General features: G+C 40.6%; 1 protein-coding gene across 4 annotated transcripts in view; it reads left to right on the plus strand.

Moving 5' to 3' along the window:
* The window catches only part of LOC146707416 (noelin-2-like), a 47280-nt gene that overhangs the window by 25771 nt on the left and 2634 nt on the right, over positions 1-18875 (plus strand). For all 4 annotated transcript variants that reach the window (XM_085458756.1, XM_085458757.1, XM_085458758.1 and 1 more), the window contains 2 exons: positions 4643-4862; positions 7186-7292. In XM_085458756.1, coding sequence (XP_085314882.1) covers positions 4643-4862; positions 7186-7292 — 327 coding nt within the window. The remainder of the gene's footprint in view (positions 1-4642; positions 4863-7185; positions 7293-18875) is intronic.

Below are 18875 nucleotides of genomic sequence, written 5' to 3' on the forward strand. Positions count from 1 at the left end.
AAAGCATAAACAAAGCACTGGCCACCATCGTATTGTCCACACTGCACAGCAGGAGTGGAAAGGCCTCAGCCTTTGTCTCTTACTGTACCCCGCCTCCATATGGTTCTTCCAGTCCAGCTTATTATTGGTCACACCAAGATACTTGCAACTGAAGATAACTTTCACCTCGATGCCTCAAGTGTCATTTATTGTCATTTGTCATTTATTATTTTTGTGGTTTTCTTCATATACCACACTGCAATACGGCCAAACATCTCGACTTTGTTCTTGTCTGTCCAATAGACATTGTTCCATAAGTCTTGTGTAGATGCAGCTTTGCAAACACGGCCATGCTCTGACATGATCCAGTGCTAATTTCAATTCACACAGTTCTCAAATGCAGTGTAAAATAATGAAAAAGCTGTCATAAAACTGCACAACCCCATATTCACACACACAAATAACAGCCCTATATTACAGTGAACAGAGATAAACTAATACAACAAGCATGAAAACAACAATAACTAACAAATGTACATAAGTTAATAACATTAAAGGTTTATCTTAAAACACAATGAGAACAAGTTCAACAGGAAGTTATTACTATTTCAGTTAATTGGACCATGTATATAAATGTAATAAACTGATATAATAGCAATCAATCTTAAAAATTGTTGGTCAGTGCTACTATTCACAGAAGTAGATTTCTACTTAAAAATAATGAGTATTTTTACAGCCAAACATTTGAATTATTTGCTCTTTCTATCAAATTACCTCACTTCCAGCTTTGAAAAGGCAACATGGGAGGAAAAAAATGCTTAAAAGAAAGGTGACATAAATGTCAAATAGAAAATGTTTAAACCTCAGTTAAAAACGATACAGATCCAAAGTAAACATTGTAATTCGACAGTCATTTTGAGGGGTCACACACAGCACACATTATGCACAGTAAATTAGATCACGGGGCCAAACTGTCAAGCTCTGCTGTAACGTCTGCAAAACAACATTCGTGCAAACACCTTGACTTTGGCACGCAGCACAAATTCGGCTTGCTTCTGCATCCTCTTCCTGAAAATGAAACAAAATGTCACCTTTTTGACACAGTGGGGGAGACAAAGAATCCATCGCAAATAGTCAGAGCAGGACTTCCCGGGAGCGCTCTGAGGCTCACAGCTGTTGACAAAAAAAGACAACCCGATGGAGGATAGCAGCCAAATATAAATCAGGTTTTTTTGTTTTGTTATGGACGGAGTTCCAGAAAACTGAGCACACCTCGTGGCCTCAGTTGTTGCCATCTTTAGACCATCTACTTTTACTCTACTGAAATACAGCCTTTCACAGTCATAGTACCTTAAAGGTATACTTAATAGATGAATAAATGCAGAATAAACACAGGGAATGGCATTAACCTACATTCTAATCTTGGAGACCTTTTGGATTTTATTAAATTTAGATTTTATAACAAAATGTAAATAAAGAACAACGAACAATGAGGCAAGCAGCTGCAAGGGCATTTATGTGCACTCAGCTTAAGTTTGCAGAATTTAACGTTATTATCCATTTTTATTCGTGTTTATTTAAAGAAAACTTTTTTAATACAGCATATTTACACTGGAAAAGGAAAGAAAAGCTGTGTAAATTTGAAGGAAGCCTTTTTGACTCAACTAAGCGGTGAACTGTTGTATCAACTTGATTCAGTCAAGTTTAGGATCACTGATCTAATTGTGTGTTCAGTGACTAATTCAAATGAAAACACTTCTATTGTCCTGTTTGAATGGCTAATGAGGTAAGGCCTGTGCTAATTCGGATTAAAACTGATAATCTACTATTGGAAAGGTAATTGCTTTTCCACCGTGCTCTCCAACTGAGAGGTGAACTCAGACAAATATTCACACACATGTGTGTATGTGTAGCCTCAGGAAGTATAACCTAAATTCAGTAGGTGATAGCTGATCGAAAGACTGCCATCCCAGTTCATTCAGAAGCTTGATATCTCGGGTTATATTTGTGAAATATTTGCTTGCTCATCTTGTCAATGTCAGTAATTCCAAATTTACAGGTGAATCTTTTCAATAAATTCAGTTCAATTTTATTTTTATAATGCCAAATCACAACAACAGTTGCCTCAAAGCATTTAATATTGTAAAGTACAGACAAACCTCAACATTAAGGCGACCCTCAATGAACAAGTGCTTGGCGACAGGGGGAAGGAAAAACTCCCTTTTAATAGGCTTTGGGATCCGTCTGTCGTGACTGGTTGGGGGTGATTGGAGGAAATAGGACAAAAGATCCAGTACTTCACAGTCCTTCATTGGTTAGTTTGTCTTATCATGGATTTATGAAATATACATTTAATATTCTGTGGTCCCAGGACGAATAGTTTTGTTTTTAGTGTGTACAAGAAATAACCCTCCACAAACCATCTTGTCCGACTGTAATCCTCACCATAACCCCAAACCAAGTCTTCATATTAGAATTCATTAATAATTAAGAATTAAAAATATTTAATTCATGCGGACTTTGTCTACAAAAGGGACGCAAGCTCCACACTGTGACTGTACACACAGATTTTTTTTTGCCTGCTCATAAAAAGCAGTAGAAGTACACACACACACACACACACACACTAACCCTTACTTACCCCAATAGGGCATATTACCGCCTCCCCATAAATCCATTCTGCCTTTCATCTCTTGCCGAGCATATCTTAACAGCTGGGGGGGGTCTGTTTTTAAGTTTTTATATAGTTGGTTTATGCATACGCGTGCGTGTGTGTGTGTGTGTGTGTGTGTGTGTGTGTGTGTGTGTGTGTGTGTGTGTGTGCATATGATTGTTGCTCCTGGGGGTTTTCACAGTCATAAGCTTTTGCCTTTGCACTGAGAGGAAAGACTCCTGAATATTTATGTGGAACTTCAGTAAGTTTATCAATAACTAAACAGTATTTTTAACCCATGGAGGAAGGAAACAAGGGTGGAGGGCGGGAGTGGAGAATGGGATGTCAAATGGGAGTCATAAACAGAGAGAGGTGGTGGAGGAAAGAGGAGGAAAGAGACAGGAAAGTAAGCCTTATTGCACCTAAATATTTCTTGGTGGGAGGGAGGACATGAGAGGACTGTGCAAGGAGAAGTAAGAGGGAAAGTAAAGGTTAAGCAGAGACTGGAGGAGAGATAAAAGTGTGAATCAGGAAGGGAGAGATTAGAGAAATCGAGATGAAGGCGGAGACGTGGCAGGGGAGGGATTAGCCAGGTAAAGTGGTTCGCTATCTAACAAACCGTGGCACCTTTGGCATTTTGTCAAAATTGGGGTTTTAATGAATATTTAATCAACTTGCAATTATATGCAAAGAACACTGCCAATATCAATGAGCGGTGATGATGTAGTGAGCTGAAGCTGCTTGGAATTACAGAGTTTTCACGCTGTGCTCTTGTGACATGTAGAAATTGGAAAAATGCGTCGTAGCGATGTTGGAAAAGTATTCAGGTCGTGATTTCAAGACAGCAGGGGAGGGATTGGATACATAAAGTGTTTGACTGACTGCCAACTGCTGACTGTTAACTGGATATGTTGTTGTGTTTGTGTGCGGGGGTGCAGAGATGTTATAAGAAGATGATAACATTTTTGTCTTCGCTTTTGACACTTCTCTTTATCCTTCTCTCTTTTCCATATCAAATCCAGATCTTTGTTCAGCAAGCTGAAAGAGAAGATACATCTAAGTATCAAGGCTAAAAGTAGAGATATAAAAGTAGCAAATAAAAATTTATTGTCCCTCTTGCTGCAAGCACAATTGTTTCATATGCTATCCATATTTTTATTGATCTCCATTTAAGCTGATTAGAGGGGGGAAAGGGGGCCTTTCTGGCCCGATATGATCCAGAGTGCATTTTTTTAAAATGAGAGTTTTCCTCCATCCATTTTATGCTGCTTATTTGGGTCACGTTGCCAGAAAAGACTTGCCCAGATGTACTCTCTTCCAGCACATCTTCCATCACCTCCTGTGGGACTGTGAAGCGTTCTCAGGCCAGATGGATTGCGCAGTCCCTCTAGCATGTTCTGGGGGCGCTTTCCATTCGGTTAACGTGATTCTCCGCTTCCCTCGCTCACGTCTGTTCCTCGGGGTGAGCAAAGAGATGCGGCGACAGAGGCAGAAATGAAATATGATGTGCAGCATCTCAGCTGCCAAATGCACAGAAAGAATTAAGGACGCAAAGTAAATATTCTTCTGAACCAAACCCAAAGGAAATGAGAGCTTTATGTGTCTCAGTTCATTTCATTTGTCTCCTACCAACAAGTTTATCAGCAACAGGTAGACCGGGGGGCTGCCTTGTGACACAAGGATTGTCTCAAACATGTGCTCAGTTTTTAGCATCGACGAGTGAACAAAAGGGACAGGTGAACAGATTCATTTGAAACATTCACAGGTGGAAGGCAGCACAACGGGAGATTAAGGATGACAAGGAGAGTAATCAGCCGAATGAGAAACAAACCACCAACCCTGTTACACATGCTGGGATGAGGTCACCCTTACGGGGCACCCTGACCAGTCCGGACACATAAACTGCCTCAAGTGTGCCTCAAAGGGTGGCACTACGCCGAACTACAGCAACTGAAAGAGAAAAATAATGACTGCAAATGGCCTCTCTCACTTTCTTTAACTCATTCGCAGGAGTTAAAGGGTCAGATGTCTCAGCTACGGCCCCTGTTGTCAGTGGTGGAGCAGTACAGACTGGATCTACAGACGCTGGCCACCTTGCGGATGGAGCTGCTTAACCTGTCGATCGTCCTGACAGCCATCCAGGAAGAGATTGGAGCATACGACTACGAGGAGCTTCAGCAGAGGGTCCTGTTGCTGGAGACCAGGCTGCACAGCTGCATGAATAAACTGGGTACGTGCTGGAAAGAAAGCAATAACAAAATATGACTTGTGCTGCTTTTGAAAGTAACTCACGCGTTTGCAATTTGAACATGAAAGCGAAGAACGTGAGCGCGCGGGGGGTGGAAGCACGCAAAGGAGCACTCCGCAGGTTTACACACTCAAAGATTTATTTATACAACGATTCATCAGTCTGCAAAAATAGTTCTATAACAAACTGAGAAGAAGAACGTTCAGGAAGAATAAAGGAGGGGAGTGAAGTTTAAAAACATGCAAATTTACCACAGGGAGTGAGGAAGGAGTGTAACAGAAAATAGGACCAAGTTTCATCAAGTTGGTACACAATTTGCAAAGTCAGGCCTACCAAACTAGGATATACCCAACTAGTTCACTTACACTAAATGAATCTGTGTAGGTTCTCAGTCGACTGTGAAAGCGACTGGACTTCTTTATATTTGTTGAAAATATTTCACCTCTCATCCAAGAGACTTCCTCCGTTCTAAAACCAAAATGAAGCGACTCTGAGGAATTTAACTTCTAGCAGGGTTTCTTTGCATCCGGTGACCTCAGTAGTTCACATGATAGGGTGGGTCAAGGTCTCACAGTGGTTTCACCCAAAGCCCCTGGTGATGTCATTTTTAACACCTTGGCTCATGCGATGATGCTCAATAGTGGGTCAAGACTTCACTAAACAGGATATTTAGGGAAAGATGCATACATACATAAGGAAAATCTGAGCTTGAAAAAGATGACATTGGGAATACAAATTAAGAAGTTGGCCTAGCTGACTTAGAAGCAAACAGGACCAACTGGCAAAGGAACAAAGGGAAGCAGAGGAGTACAAAGTGGACATACAACCCAGTATCGTGGCAAAACGTATAATAGACATGCCGGTCCACTGTGTCCATTCCACAATTTGTCTCTCCAAAACATGAAATCGACTTCACTGCGTGCAGAAGTTGCATTACCAGCAGGGGGAGATAATATTTAAGCCACGAAGTCAGTAGTGAGCAACAAATGTATTAAGTACATTCCAGGGTCCTTAATTGGCAGAACAGATTAAGCTAGGCGGCTAATGTGTATATACATGCAAAGGTGTTAATAAAGTCTGTTTAAGCACTTTCCCGTGATAATTTTTATGTTGGCTTGAAATAAAATATTTTCCTCTGCTGTTACTGCAACTTCTGCATGCATGTACAATTCACGTTTTAGAGAGGCAAAGCTCGATGTGTCTGTTGCAAGCTTTGTCATGATATCGGGTTGGAATATGTGCAGCTTTTGCAGAGGAGCACATGGAATAGCTGTAGTGAAGTAAGACTATGGTTTAGGATTAAAGAGATTTTTAGGAAGGATTCTTATTTTATTTACTTGGTAAGAGTTGAGGGTGTTTCTTCAGTAAAAAGAAAAAAAGACGGATAGCCATCGGGTAGTAACATGCGGAGACAGCTATGGGAAAACAGATGGACATTCCCAGTTTCCTCTTTGTGCTAAGCTAGGCTGCTGGCAGTCGCTTCATTTTTACTGGACAGACATAAGAGTGGTATTGATTTTCTCATCTAACACTCCAACGGGCAGTGAATAAATATTTTCCACAAAATGTCAAAGTATTGCTTTAAGAGCAGCAGAGAGTGCTCTAACAACAAAGTCTAACATGGGGACAGAAACAGAAGTGCACCTATTTAGGCCCATTTTGAGGAAAATTGAAAAGCCGGGACATAATAAGCCTGTTTGTGGAAAGCATACAAGTGGATGTTGATGTAGAAATGCATTTTGACATTGGGTTTGATCTAAATAGCTGTCTCTGTTGAGAGCCATTATAACTGATGTTAATTCAGGTGGCTGAAAAGGCTCTATTAAAACTCTCAGTGAAATAACCAACTACACTTTTCAAACCTAAAAACGGTGTTTTATAGTTGGAATAATGTAAATGCGGTATCACTGTGAGTGGGCAGTTTCATTTACCTGAAAAACAAAATGTCTTAAAGTTATTATCTAAATGACTAAAACACCCAAATGTATTCCTCTGTGTTATCTTTTCGAGAAATAGAAGCTGCTTTTTCACAGCTCACGCCTGTGGCGTCAACACATTTTCAAGTTTTTATGAAGCATTGCTGAAGTGAGTTAAGACTGGTGGCAGGTGATGGCTGCTCATAAACCAGCTGGCCAAGTCACCTTGACGACGAGCATTACTCAGACCAATCCGGATAACATGAGCACAAACTGGTGCTCCATCTGCATTATCTTCTCCATGTGGCTGCTCTATGCATAAACAACAGATCTAGGATGGAGGATCTCCGCCTCAGCGTTTACATGGTCCGTTTATCATTTGTTAACAGGATGTGGTCGTCTGACTGCTGTTAGCAACCCCATCACTGTGAGGGCCTCGGGATCCCGCTTTGGCTCTTGGATGACTGATGCCATGATTCCCAGCTCTGACAGCAGGGTAGGTGTACAGTGTGATTTGTCTTTTTTCTGTTTTTTCTTCTTCTTCAGTTTGTTCCATTTATATATTTAAAAAAAAAAAGGTTTACAGTCGGGGTTAGAACAAGGTTTAGGTTGGGATTGAGGCATTTGGTGGTCTGGCTCGGGGAAAGTCCTTCTAGAAGCAAGTCTCGCCACTCAGTAGCCATATATTTGTAATTATTTGTAACTCTTACAGAACCCCGTACTTACATGTAAGTGGACAGAGATGTTGCTTTAATTTCACTGAAACATAAAAAGTGCAGCTTTAAAAAGTCTGATAACTTGGTTTTGCTCTGACCACCATGCAGACTGCCCTCAACCCTTAAATTATCATCTCTATCTCATGCATTTCACTTCTTTCTGTCATTTATCTTGTTGTATCCTGTTTTTATTGAGTGTTTATCACTATTTCTGAGATTATTTAATTAATTACATTTATTTATTTATGGTTGTAGCTGGAGGAATGTTTGTTTGTTTGCTGCTGGGTATTTAAATCTCTGCAAATTTCATGATGTTACAGAGTCATTATTACTCAATCCAGAGTGATGTCTTTGACGGCCCACCAGAGCAGCTGAACAAACTAAGACCAGTGAAACTCTGCTGTCACATGTGGGCAACATGACTGGCTAATAGTTTCCTGGTTTATATAAGCACCTTTTCTGGTAGTACAAACTTCCTCTGCTTTCTTCTTTAGTTGGAAATGCACCAATCAATTTCCTGGCTGAGGTTCAGACTAGAGATGGACCGATCCGATATTACGTATCGGTATCGGTCCGATACTGACCTAAATTACTGGATCAGATATCGGAGAAAAATAAAAAATGTAATCCGATCCATTAAATATCACGAAAGCACCTCGCAAAACTTGCAACACGCCGTAACTCACCTCAGAACGTTAGCAGTCGGAGCAGTATGCATCACGTGATAGAGCAGCTGTGGCATGCCGGACCGGTGGTCTGGATAGCATTTGGAGCTTCGCTAGCAACCTGGCATTTCATCGCCGACAAAGTTATCCCCGAGAGAAGTAAAGCAAGTGTGTAAGTCCATCTCTGAATGTTTGTAAAGCATTCCCACGTTAAGCTTAACAAGCGACTGCCTCTCGCTCTCCGGCTGCTACTTCAATCGTGAAACTGCTTAAATGATCAGCTGATCGGCTTTTCTGTTGCGAGTCCGTGTCTCTAGTTTGCTTTTGGCCCACTTTGCACCAGAAAGAGCAAACCAGCGGCTGAACAACAGCAGAACGTTTAAGCTTGATAAGCTGTTGTTAGAATTTATTTAATATTTCTTTCTACACCAGGATCTTTTTCTACGTAGCTGACGCTGGTAACTGTGCAGGGGCGGATCTAGCAAAGTTTAGCCAGGGGGGCCGATAGGGCATGAACAGGGAAAAGGGGGCACAAAGACATACTTTTCTTTCTTATTCTCATTTAAAATGTCTAGCTTTTAATAAATAATTATCTGACACCCAAAGTTTTAATTTGATGTAAAATGAATAGAAGTCAATTACTGTATATAGTAACTATTAAGTCTAATATATATACCCTAGTAAGCTATAGTACTTTTTACTTTGGGAAGGTACCATCTGTGCAGTTTGCAATTTTGTTGAAGAAAGATGTTGAATCTATTTAATATTTCTTGAAAAATAATTGATTTCTGTGCATTTTTTTTCACACTGCATCAAATTAAGGTTGATTACGTCGATTAAGCATCATGAGGTGGAGCGTGAGGGGTGGTTCCTTATTTTTTATTTATTTCTTTTTGTTGTTGCTGGGAGTTGGAACCCTATTAGTTAGGTTACTTAATATTTACGCTAAGTACTCTTTAAAATACCAGAATAGGGAGGATGGTGTAGGTCTAAGTTTATTAGATTGATCAGTATTGCTGAACTATGAAATTTTTTTTTGTATACAGGTATAACAGAATAGCTTTAGTGTAGTTGTTGTTTTAAACTTGAGTATGAACTTGCAGACTTGCAAAATGCAGCAAGATATTTTAAAAACAGTTTTGTTGATTAAAAAACACTATATCGGATTCATATCGGTATCGGCAGATATCCAAATTTATGATATCGGTATCGGTATCGGACATAAAAAAGTGGTATCGTGCCATCTCTAGTTCAGACTGGTGACTGGTTACCTTCTCCTGTGCGTGTGCGTGTGGGAGCCGTTCTTTCTGTAAACATGATAGCTCGAAAAGTTTTGAATGAATTCTCATAAAACTTTGCAGGAATGCAGAGTGAGGTCACACATACTTACATCCACCAAGGTCGGCAAGGTCAACTTAATGATTTATTGGTCAAAAACTGACAAAAAGCTCAATACTGTAGAAACTATGATTCTTAGAAACTTAGAAACAAAGTGTAGCATGTATTGTCAACATATACATTATAAAATATCATCTCAAATTTGACCTCTGACCTCTTCTTCAAGGTCAAAAGATTGATCTGAAGGTCAAAGTGATAATAATGCTATATAGAGCTGTGTTTATTAAAACTATATTCCTTACTGCTGTTGTTTGTATTGACAGCATATAGACATATAGGGAATGATATATCTGGATTCTAGATATCATGTTACTTTGGACCTCTGACCTCTTTTTTAAGGTCAAACGGTCAAACTTTCACAAAATTGTTTTTTTTATTTTTAAATTGTGTGTAAAATGCTTTTGCTTTTGTTTGTATTGGCAACAGTTAGGAAATGATACGGCTATTTGGGGTTTCTTCTGTCATATAGTTTGCATCCAAATATCATGCCAGTTGGTAGATCTGAGATGTGTTATATCTCTAACAAAAGTATTATCAAGTGAAAGAGACAAGCTGCTAGTTAGAAATATGGTGTAGTATCATATTATATAATAGGCTCAAGTTATTGACAAATCAACACTCGTTATCCATCGCCTACTCCCACACATTTTGTTTTTATAATGAATATATACAAAATAAAATACTATTTCTTTAAGAGCAAATACAGCCCAGAGAACGAGCTGCCTTGATGGAGGTTTGTGCTCTTGGAGTGCTTCTTGTTTATTTATGTAATAGTCTCTGGCTCTATCTCGCCTCCTTCATATTGCCAATGTAACTATTTGCAGTTTCTTCTTTTCACTGCCCCGCTGAACAATTTACGAGCTTCATTGATTTAACTTAAATTACTGCACCTCAAAAAAGGAGACATTTTCACACCACCTGCATTTCGGTGTTTATTTGCTCCAACTCACACATGATCCGCTCGATGCAGTTGTCGCAGCGGCATCGGGTCACCCGCTAATGTTCTGGAGATATATTTAGATGTTAAATCATGTTAGGTTAAGTTCTTAGCAGGTCAGTTTTTTTTTTTAAATCAAAAATTTTCTCTGCTAGGTGTTCCATTCATAAGGGTCCCCACAAAGATAGGCATGCAAATATATGTGTATGTACTTGTTAGTATTCGTGTTGTGAGGGGATACATGAATGTCATATTAAAGTTTCAATACACATGCACCCATAAGAAATTAATTTTTAGTGTGAAGTCATGTGTGAGCTTAGATGTACTGTAAGTTTGGATTTAGATGGAGTAAAGGGAACTGATGTAATCATCAAAATAAGACTGTGTGCTCTTGTGGGCACATGACAAGTACGGCAGGTGAAAGTGGTCATAAAGTTGCCCGCTTCTATATTTTCGCTGATGTATTTTTCAGTTTCTTTCAGCCTCATTTCTAACATGACTCCTGTGTGCACTCTGTCTCCGCTCACTGCGAGACACACACACACACACACACACACACACACACACACACACACACACACACACACACACACACACACACACACATTCTGTTCAGGGAGTGCATATTAAGCTAGTTGTCAAGGCGACTGTTTCCCAGTTGCCAGGTGTGATTTATATCGCCATGGTGACCCTTGCCTGTTCTCTATTAGAATGTCTCCCTGGTGATGAGAAGGCGCTATACACAGCAGCAGTATCCCATTTATTGCTGTCTGTTTTCCAGTTCCAGGTGTGACTGGTGTAGTTATGGGTGGCGGCTCTTTCTCAGTCTCTCTGTCTATTTGCACCTTTGTCCCAACAATTGGAAGCTTTTTCTGGTCTTTTCATGCTGCACAGTAGGTGATGTTCCTGAATCGGAGCGTGGAGAAAGCACAAGAAGTGCACTTTTATAAATGCACTGGGGTTTTTTTCTGTATTTGTATTGTTTTTAAATAAGCCAGCAAAGCTATTATATGCTGTAAAGTGCTTCAATCACTTTTATCTTATTCCCCCCTCTCAGCCTTATGGAGCCCTGTAGAACAAAGACAGTAATGTTTATCATTAAGTCCTTTACATTTCCTCCCTCACAAGACTATTGCAGGGCTGTTTCCTTTTACAGAAGTAATTATTTCTGCATGTGTTTGCCAGGCTCTAAAAAATGCATTTAAAATTTTACAACCACTCCTGCACTGGCACAACAAAACAAAACAGTTGCTCCGTACACAGCTGGAAAGGGCGCAGCTATAAAACGGTGAATACATTTTACTGAGTGACGCTGCATATGCACTCTTTGGATGCATTAAAGAGAACTAAAAACCAGAGTCAAGATGACTCACTTGGATTAAAATTGCACACTTGGTTCACAGGCACAAAAAAGCTTCAGTATTTGCTCCCATGTTGTGAACAAAAAAGTGGAGCTTTCAAACTGTTGAGTAAGTTCAGCCTGTTCTCATTTCCACTACAGCAAATACTGATGTACTGTAGAAGTCTCTGGCACCTCAGAGTGTCCTCTGAGTTTGATTATATGACACGCCAACTGATGCTTTTTACATATGGGTGCATGTTAAGCAGCTTTAGAAGCATGCCTTCTCTGCTTTCATGCTGTTTACTACAAATTCTGACTCTACCTCCAACATGTGAAAATCCCAGCCGATTCATCGGCTTTTGAAATATTCAAACCAGCCTTGCCACATTCAGTCCACTTAAATCACCTTTGTTGTCCATTTTAAAGCTCGCTTTGAACTTCAGCAGGTCGTCTTGACCATTTTGACATTCCTTAAGGAATGCCATGTGATTGGCTGATTAATTAACAAGCTGAACAGCTGAACAGCAGTGCCAAATAAAGTGGGAAGTGGGTTAATATGTAAACATAGCATACTGATTTGAGCAAACATTTCTCACATGAAACAGAATAATAATACGTAATGGGCTGTGACTGAATCTAGTTTACTTGTAATGATAAATAACATTAGCATAATAACTGACTGTAATTTATAAGGAAGCCATTAATCTGCCAGTAGAACAGCTGCCATTTCCTTGTTTCCATTCGTCTGCCACTCGATCTAATCTTCTCTCTTTTTGTGTTGCGGTAATTGAAAGTTAAAAGATTCAAAATTCAAGATTCAAAGTGTTTATTGTCATGTGTCACAAGAGAAAAGGCATTTCTTTGTGCAATGGAATTTTTTCTTTGCTGACCACCCACAGATTAATATATAAATAAATAGCTGAAGACAGAAAAGGAGACAAAATATGGAGATTTGAAACAGATGTGTGCAAAAGAGCAATAGCTTAATATGTAAGATGACCAGACGGTCAAAAAAATATTATTACTGTTCAAAATGTGTCAGTGAGTCTGATGGCAGTGAGGAAGAAGGAGTTAGTGAGTCTGGATGTTCTGGATTTCACACTTCTAAACCTTCATCTCGAGGGCAGAAGTGTGAACAGTCCGTGTTGGGGTGTGAGGGGTCTTTGAGGATGGAGGCAGCTCTCCTCTGGACTCTGCGATGGTAGATGCTCTGCAGAGAGGGCAGCGGGGTCCTAGTGATCTTCTCCGCGGTTGTTATCACTCTCTGCAGGGGTTTGCGGTCCATAGCAGTAGTGCTGCCGTACCATGCAGTGATGCGGCTGGTCAGGGTGCTCTCCACAATGCAGCTGTAGAACCTGCTGAGGATCTTGGCCGGCATACCAAATTTCCTCAGCCTCCTCAGGAAATACAGCCGCTGCTGAGCCTTCTTGACCAGCTGTGTGGTGTTCAGTGACCAGGTGAGGTCCTCAGAGATGTAGACGCCCAGGTACCTACAGCTGCTCACCCTCTCCACTTCAAGGCCCTGGATAGACAGCGGTGGGTGAGGCCCCCTCAGAGTTAAAAGTTAACTTTGTAGCTATTTATAAAAAGGAAAAAAAAAAAAAGCTCTGTGCAATAACCTGGATTTTAAAGTAGTAATAAAAAAGACCTTCGGTTAAACAAAAGTTACAAACAAGATATTGTGTGTTGTTAAGTTGTCTGGTTACTCTTTAAGAAACAATTTTATCCACTTAATTTTAGTAAATGTGACCAGGTTCTGTAGTTTTTGGCTTCTAAAACTAACTGCAAAATTATGAAGGAGTGAAAATGAAACTAATCAGGGAGTGAAAACAAGGTGTGAAACACAAAGCTCCAGAGGAGGAAAAATCACGCTCTGACAAATTTGTGATTTATTAATATTCTTAAATGCAAATTCAACACCCTAATGATGCAAATTCTGTTTTCTTTACTTTCCTTCCAAACGTTTTTCCAAGCACACAGCAGTTTTGGCATTAATTTCATCTGCTGTGTTCTGAGAAAAAGAATCAAACCTAAGCGAGGCACAAAAGAGTGGTGTGGGTGTAGCGGAGAAGATGATGTGACTTTGACAGCCATTGTGTTCTTGTTGTTAAAGCTGTTATTCTTCATGATTAGACCAGCCAACTAACGGACAATCATCTTATTGAATCGATTTCCCCCCAAAACGGCGTCTTTTTATTCTCATCTCATCAAAAACAGACAAAAAATTCCAAACAATGATGTTGATAATATTTTCTCAGGCTTTGTTTGTAGTAGTGCACATATTGAATCATCACAAACATCACAGACCAAATTAGTTTGTTTGTAAAAGTTTGTTCTCTTTAACAAAAAGACACACACACACACACTGTGAGTCAAAATGAGTAAAGTCATTCTCATACATCCTTTGGTATCCATGACTACAGGGTGCCACTTTGGCATTTATGAATTCTTCATTAGCTCATCAGTGCACAAATGTGCATGTGTATGTGTGTGTGCATATGCACGCGGCACACACTCACACGTGCGCGCACGCACGCATGGACACACCTGTCGCTGTATTTGAGAACAGCTGCTGAGGTGTGGATATCCCCTGATCTGTCAAGATGCCTCAGCTGATAGTGTGAGAACGAGCGAAAGGGCGAGAGAGACATAGCAAATGGAGGGGGCTGGGGGTGGGAGGGGGGCATGAGGACGGTTGCTGAAGAGGTGTTAGGCAGGGAAAGAAGAAGTGAAACAAGGGGCGAACAGAAGGAGGGGACGAGACAAAGAGAAGAAGAAGAAGAAGAAGAGGCAGTGAAGGCTGATCAAAAGAGCAACTGTAGAGGGAGACTAATAGGGGAGCCGTCTGATGGTGAAGGTGAAAAATGTGAAACCAAAGAAAGCAGAAGAAGAAGAAGCGAAAAAGAAAAGGTCAAGCATTTTAGTGCATAATTCCCCAGTTGCAGTGGGTTAAATCAGGGTTAATTCTTCGATTAGCTTCGAATTGTAGTTGTTGATCTGGTTCACCCTGCTGAAAACTACACTGTGAATGCTGCAGTAGATCCTCTTTTGGTGAGGGTTTTTAGGAAGATGCTCTGTAAGCGATGGTGAAATTCAATGCATTTGTTACTTCTAGGCTTCGTTTTTGTATTTCTATGCTATACAGTTATCTTTAAAGCTCCCCGAAAAGCCTCCTGGTGATCGAAAATGCAGCGGCAGGAGAGCTAACAGGGAACAAGAGTAGGAGATCACATTTCTCCTGGATTATCTTCTCTTCATTGCCTCCCTGTTAAAGCCAGAATTAAATTACAGGGTTAGAATATAATACTATGTTTGCATCAAAGCTCAAGCGTGCTTAACATGACATTACACTGAGATATGGTTAAAGATGAGCCAGGTTCACAGCCCTCTGGTATTTACTGTAGCCCTCTGCTTGCAGGCCTTTGATTTGTCAGGGTTGATCAGGTTAAATAGGAGCTGCGTTTTTGTCAGACAGTTAGGGCTGAATGTGAAGCAGTAGTCTGACATTTTGGCAAATATGCTCATTGTTGTTAGGGTAAGATGTAAAGAGCCTAACAATGGGCAAGTTCTGCAAATTACCTGTGTCTAGTTGTCCTATAAATACAATGCATCAATGACCTTTCACTTAAATAGCATAAGTACTTTAAGTAATGCATCAGTATTAGTGGTGTAACTAATGTATTGGTATTTCCAGTACTGTGCTAAAGTCTCAAGCCACCCCTCGTTTCCTTGTATTTTCCCTCCAAGGAGCCAAACATTCTTGTAATTTTTTAAAGTGGTCTTGAGCAATAGTTCTCCAGGTTTTCTGAAGGTCTTTCAAAGGTTGCCTTTGGACACTGGATGCTTTTTCACCCAAGGGGTGAAGTTCTGTCCAAACATAACAGGCAACAAATGAATAATCAGCAGGCTTAAAAACCATTGAGATGAACTCACATCCTTAAGAAACAGGAAATAATCCAGCAGTGACCTGACACAGGACCTGAGAGATGCATCTGGGGCTTCAGTTGATCCATCTACTGTTCACTGAAGCCTCATCAGAAATGGTCTCAGTGAAAGGTTTAGTATCAAGAAGCCGTTTTTAAAGAAAGGAACAGGAGAAAAGGTTGAGGTATGCCAAATCATGCAATAACACTATCAGTCATGGATTGGCCTCCCCAGAGCTCAGACCTCAACATTATTGAAGCAGTGTGGGATCATCTTGATACAGAACAAAACAAAAGGCAGCAAAAAACCAAAGAGCTTTGAATGTCCTTTAACAAGCCTGGAGAAATATTTTAAGACTACTTAAAGAAGAGACTTTGTCTATGAAAGTTCAGGCAGTGGCTCTAGCAAATTTACATGGAAAATATATATTTCCATGTATATTTTCAGGTGATTCAATAAATCCCTGTATCTATTTCCCATTTCTCTAGAAAAATATTTTTAAAAAGAGAGTGACTTTTGCACAGTACTGTATGTTTCCCTCTTAAGAAAATATAAATACAAGAGCCTACTCTATATGAAGCTACAAACCGCTAAGCTAAGCTAACTGGCAGTAGTTTCAGAGTAGGATCAGTCCACTGATCACAGCAGTGTTTATTCGGCCTCTGGCTCCTCATGTTTGAGTATCCTTGTGAGAGATGCTGATCCCTAAATTGCACCTGATGCTGAGATCGGTGCCTTTACTGGCAATAGTGTATCAGTACATCAGTTACATGCTAAAAATGCCCTGTAAATGCAGTCCAACCCACTAATGTAAACCAACATGTGACTGCCAGTATGAAGAGACCCACTTGAAATGTCAGACGTGCTCCCGAATGAATATTTGCAGGACCTGTGGATATTCTTTCCCCTTAGTGTAGTCACAATGGGGAGGGATCACTTCATAGCATGTGGATACTGTAATAGGATACAACTGATCCTTTAAGGGCGTATGTGAGTAGGCCAGCCGGGAGGGGAGCAGAAAGAAAATAGCTCACTAATTTGTAAAACTTAGACGTAAGCTCTAGAAGCAGAAGAAGAAAACAAAATCCCAAGTCACTTTCCGTGCGCACCGTTTGCTATATAATCAGTATCTGGAGCTTGTTTATTTAAAGTACCGTATTTCCCGGACTACAGAGCGCACCTGAATATTAGCCGCACAAGCTAAAATCAGGGGAAAATCCTGTTTTGTACATACATTAGCCGCACCTGACTAAAAGCCGCAGGTGTTTCAATGTTGACTTATCATATGTAAGAGAATATGCACAAATCGAATTGTCAGGAAAGAGATGGCTGTTTGGAGACACACCACTTTTATTAATATTTTGAAAAACAAGTTATGGGTACATATTTGCATAACCTTTTAGGGTATATGTACAAGTAGCGGTAATTACAAGTACAAAACATGTACTGTGCTTCATAAATGAGTAACAAATGTAGTACATAACAATAACCTACAGCACACCAGAAAAATAGATTCGGACTACCTTTTAGGCTCAGGTGCAGTGACACGGCTTTAACAAGAAGAAAAGTCAGTCATTCACCACCATCTTTCTCTTCTTCCTGCGCACTAAAACCACCAAAGTCCTCTTCTCCAGTGTCGGAAACGAACAGGCTCAGGGTGGCTTCATCATCCACTCTCAGCTCCTTTCTTTCGTTGTCACTTTCAAAACCAAAGAAATCCTCATTGTCAGTGTCAGAGTCGAACACCCTCTGAAGAGCCTCCTCTCCATCAGGCAGCAGTCCAGCCCTTCGAAATCCGTTGGTGATCGTGGATGTTTTCACACTTTTCCACGCTGTCAGAATCCACCGGTGGAGTTGGGCATAACTTGCTTTTTGCAAGTTTATCGCCGCTCATCATCCACGCCTCCAGCTGAACGCGTAGTGCTACTTTGAAGTTTGTTTTTCGCGCTACTTCGTACGGCACTACGTTGCCTGGTGGATGGACATGTGACTAACATACCACTCTTGAACTCCGATCCTTCCGCCAGGCAACGTAGTGCCGTACAACAGCGGAACAAACAAAACAAATCCGCTCATGGACAATCCATAGAAAAGCCGCACCTGACTAAAAGCCGCAGGGTTCAAAGCTTGTGCAAAAAGTAGCGGCTTATAGCCCGACAATTACGGTAAATGGTGCATTCAGACACGAGAAGATTACAGCTGCCAATAAACAAAGGGACTCGTCTTCCTTTGAAACCTATTTAAAAGCGAATTAAAACTGAGAAAGCTTCATCAGTGTTTGGAGGAGAGAAGAGAGCGCACTGGAAGGAGCGGGAAAGGCCAATCAGTCTGCTTCATTGTCTTTTCAAACCACTAGCCGAGTCTCAATTAAACTCTGTTATTGAAGGCCCTCAAAATAACCGCAATCAGTTACCTTTGTCTGAAAGTCTCTAATTCAATGTGAATTTTAAATATTGCTGCTACAAATGAACTGTAATTTAAAAAATTGCTGTTCTACTGCAGGAGAGGGTTTTTTCCCCTTAACAAAAAGGTTCCTTTTCATCTGCCCCCTCCCCACCCCCCTTTTTTTTATCTGGCCTCAGTACTTTTCAGTCTTTGCGGGGGGGGGGGGGGGATAACGAGCATCTTTTTCACCAACAATGCTCTCTCTTCCCAGTGCTCTCTGCTCTTTTCTTTCATCTGCTTCACCTCTCGTCCCCTCCCCGGGTAATTAATCCTCCACGCTGCCGACGCGCAATTTTCCACCCATCCCATTTCTTCTCTGGTCGTTTGTTTCACCACTGATCTTTTTCATCTTCTGCTCCCTCCCCACAACTTCTTCCACTGTCCTATATTTACAGCTCTTCTCATTACACTAAGATTATTGGGTTTTTACTTCTCATCGGGCGGTGATTTAAATTCAGGTCAGCTTGATTGAGGAGGTGGGAAAAAGGTGGACATCAAACATCCATACCTGGGATAGATCAGAATTTATTGCTGCTAATTATCTCCGGGAATGTTATAAACTGTGGAAATGCATAGCCAAAACTGCTTGCACTGTCTAGTCCTGAAATAGGAATATGATAGGGGGGAGCAGGCGTTCCCTAGATGGAGGCAG

The sequence above is a fragment of the Copadichromis virginalis genome, linkage group LG6 (genome assembly GCF_057382275.1).
Source record: "Copadichromis virginalis isolate Kocher_CV1m ecotype Utaka linkage group LG6, C_Virginalis_male_GT1.1, whole genome shotgun sequence".
In the NCBI taxonomy this organism is placed as follows: domain Eukaryota; kingdom Metazoa; phylum Chordata; class Actinopteri; order Cichliformes; family Cichlidae; genus Copadichromis; species Copadichromis virginalis.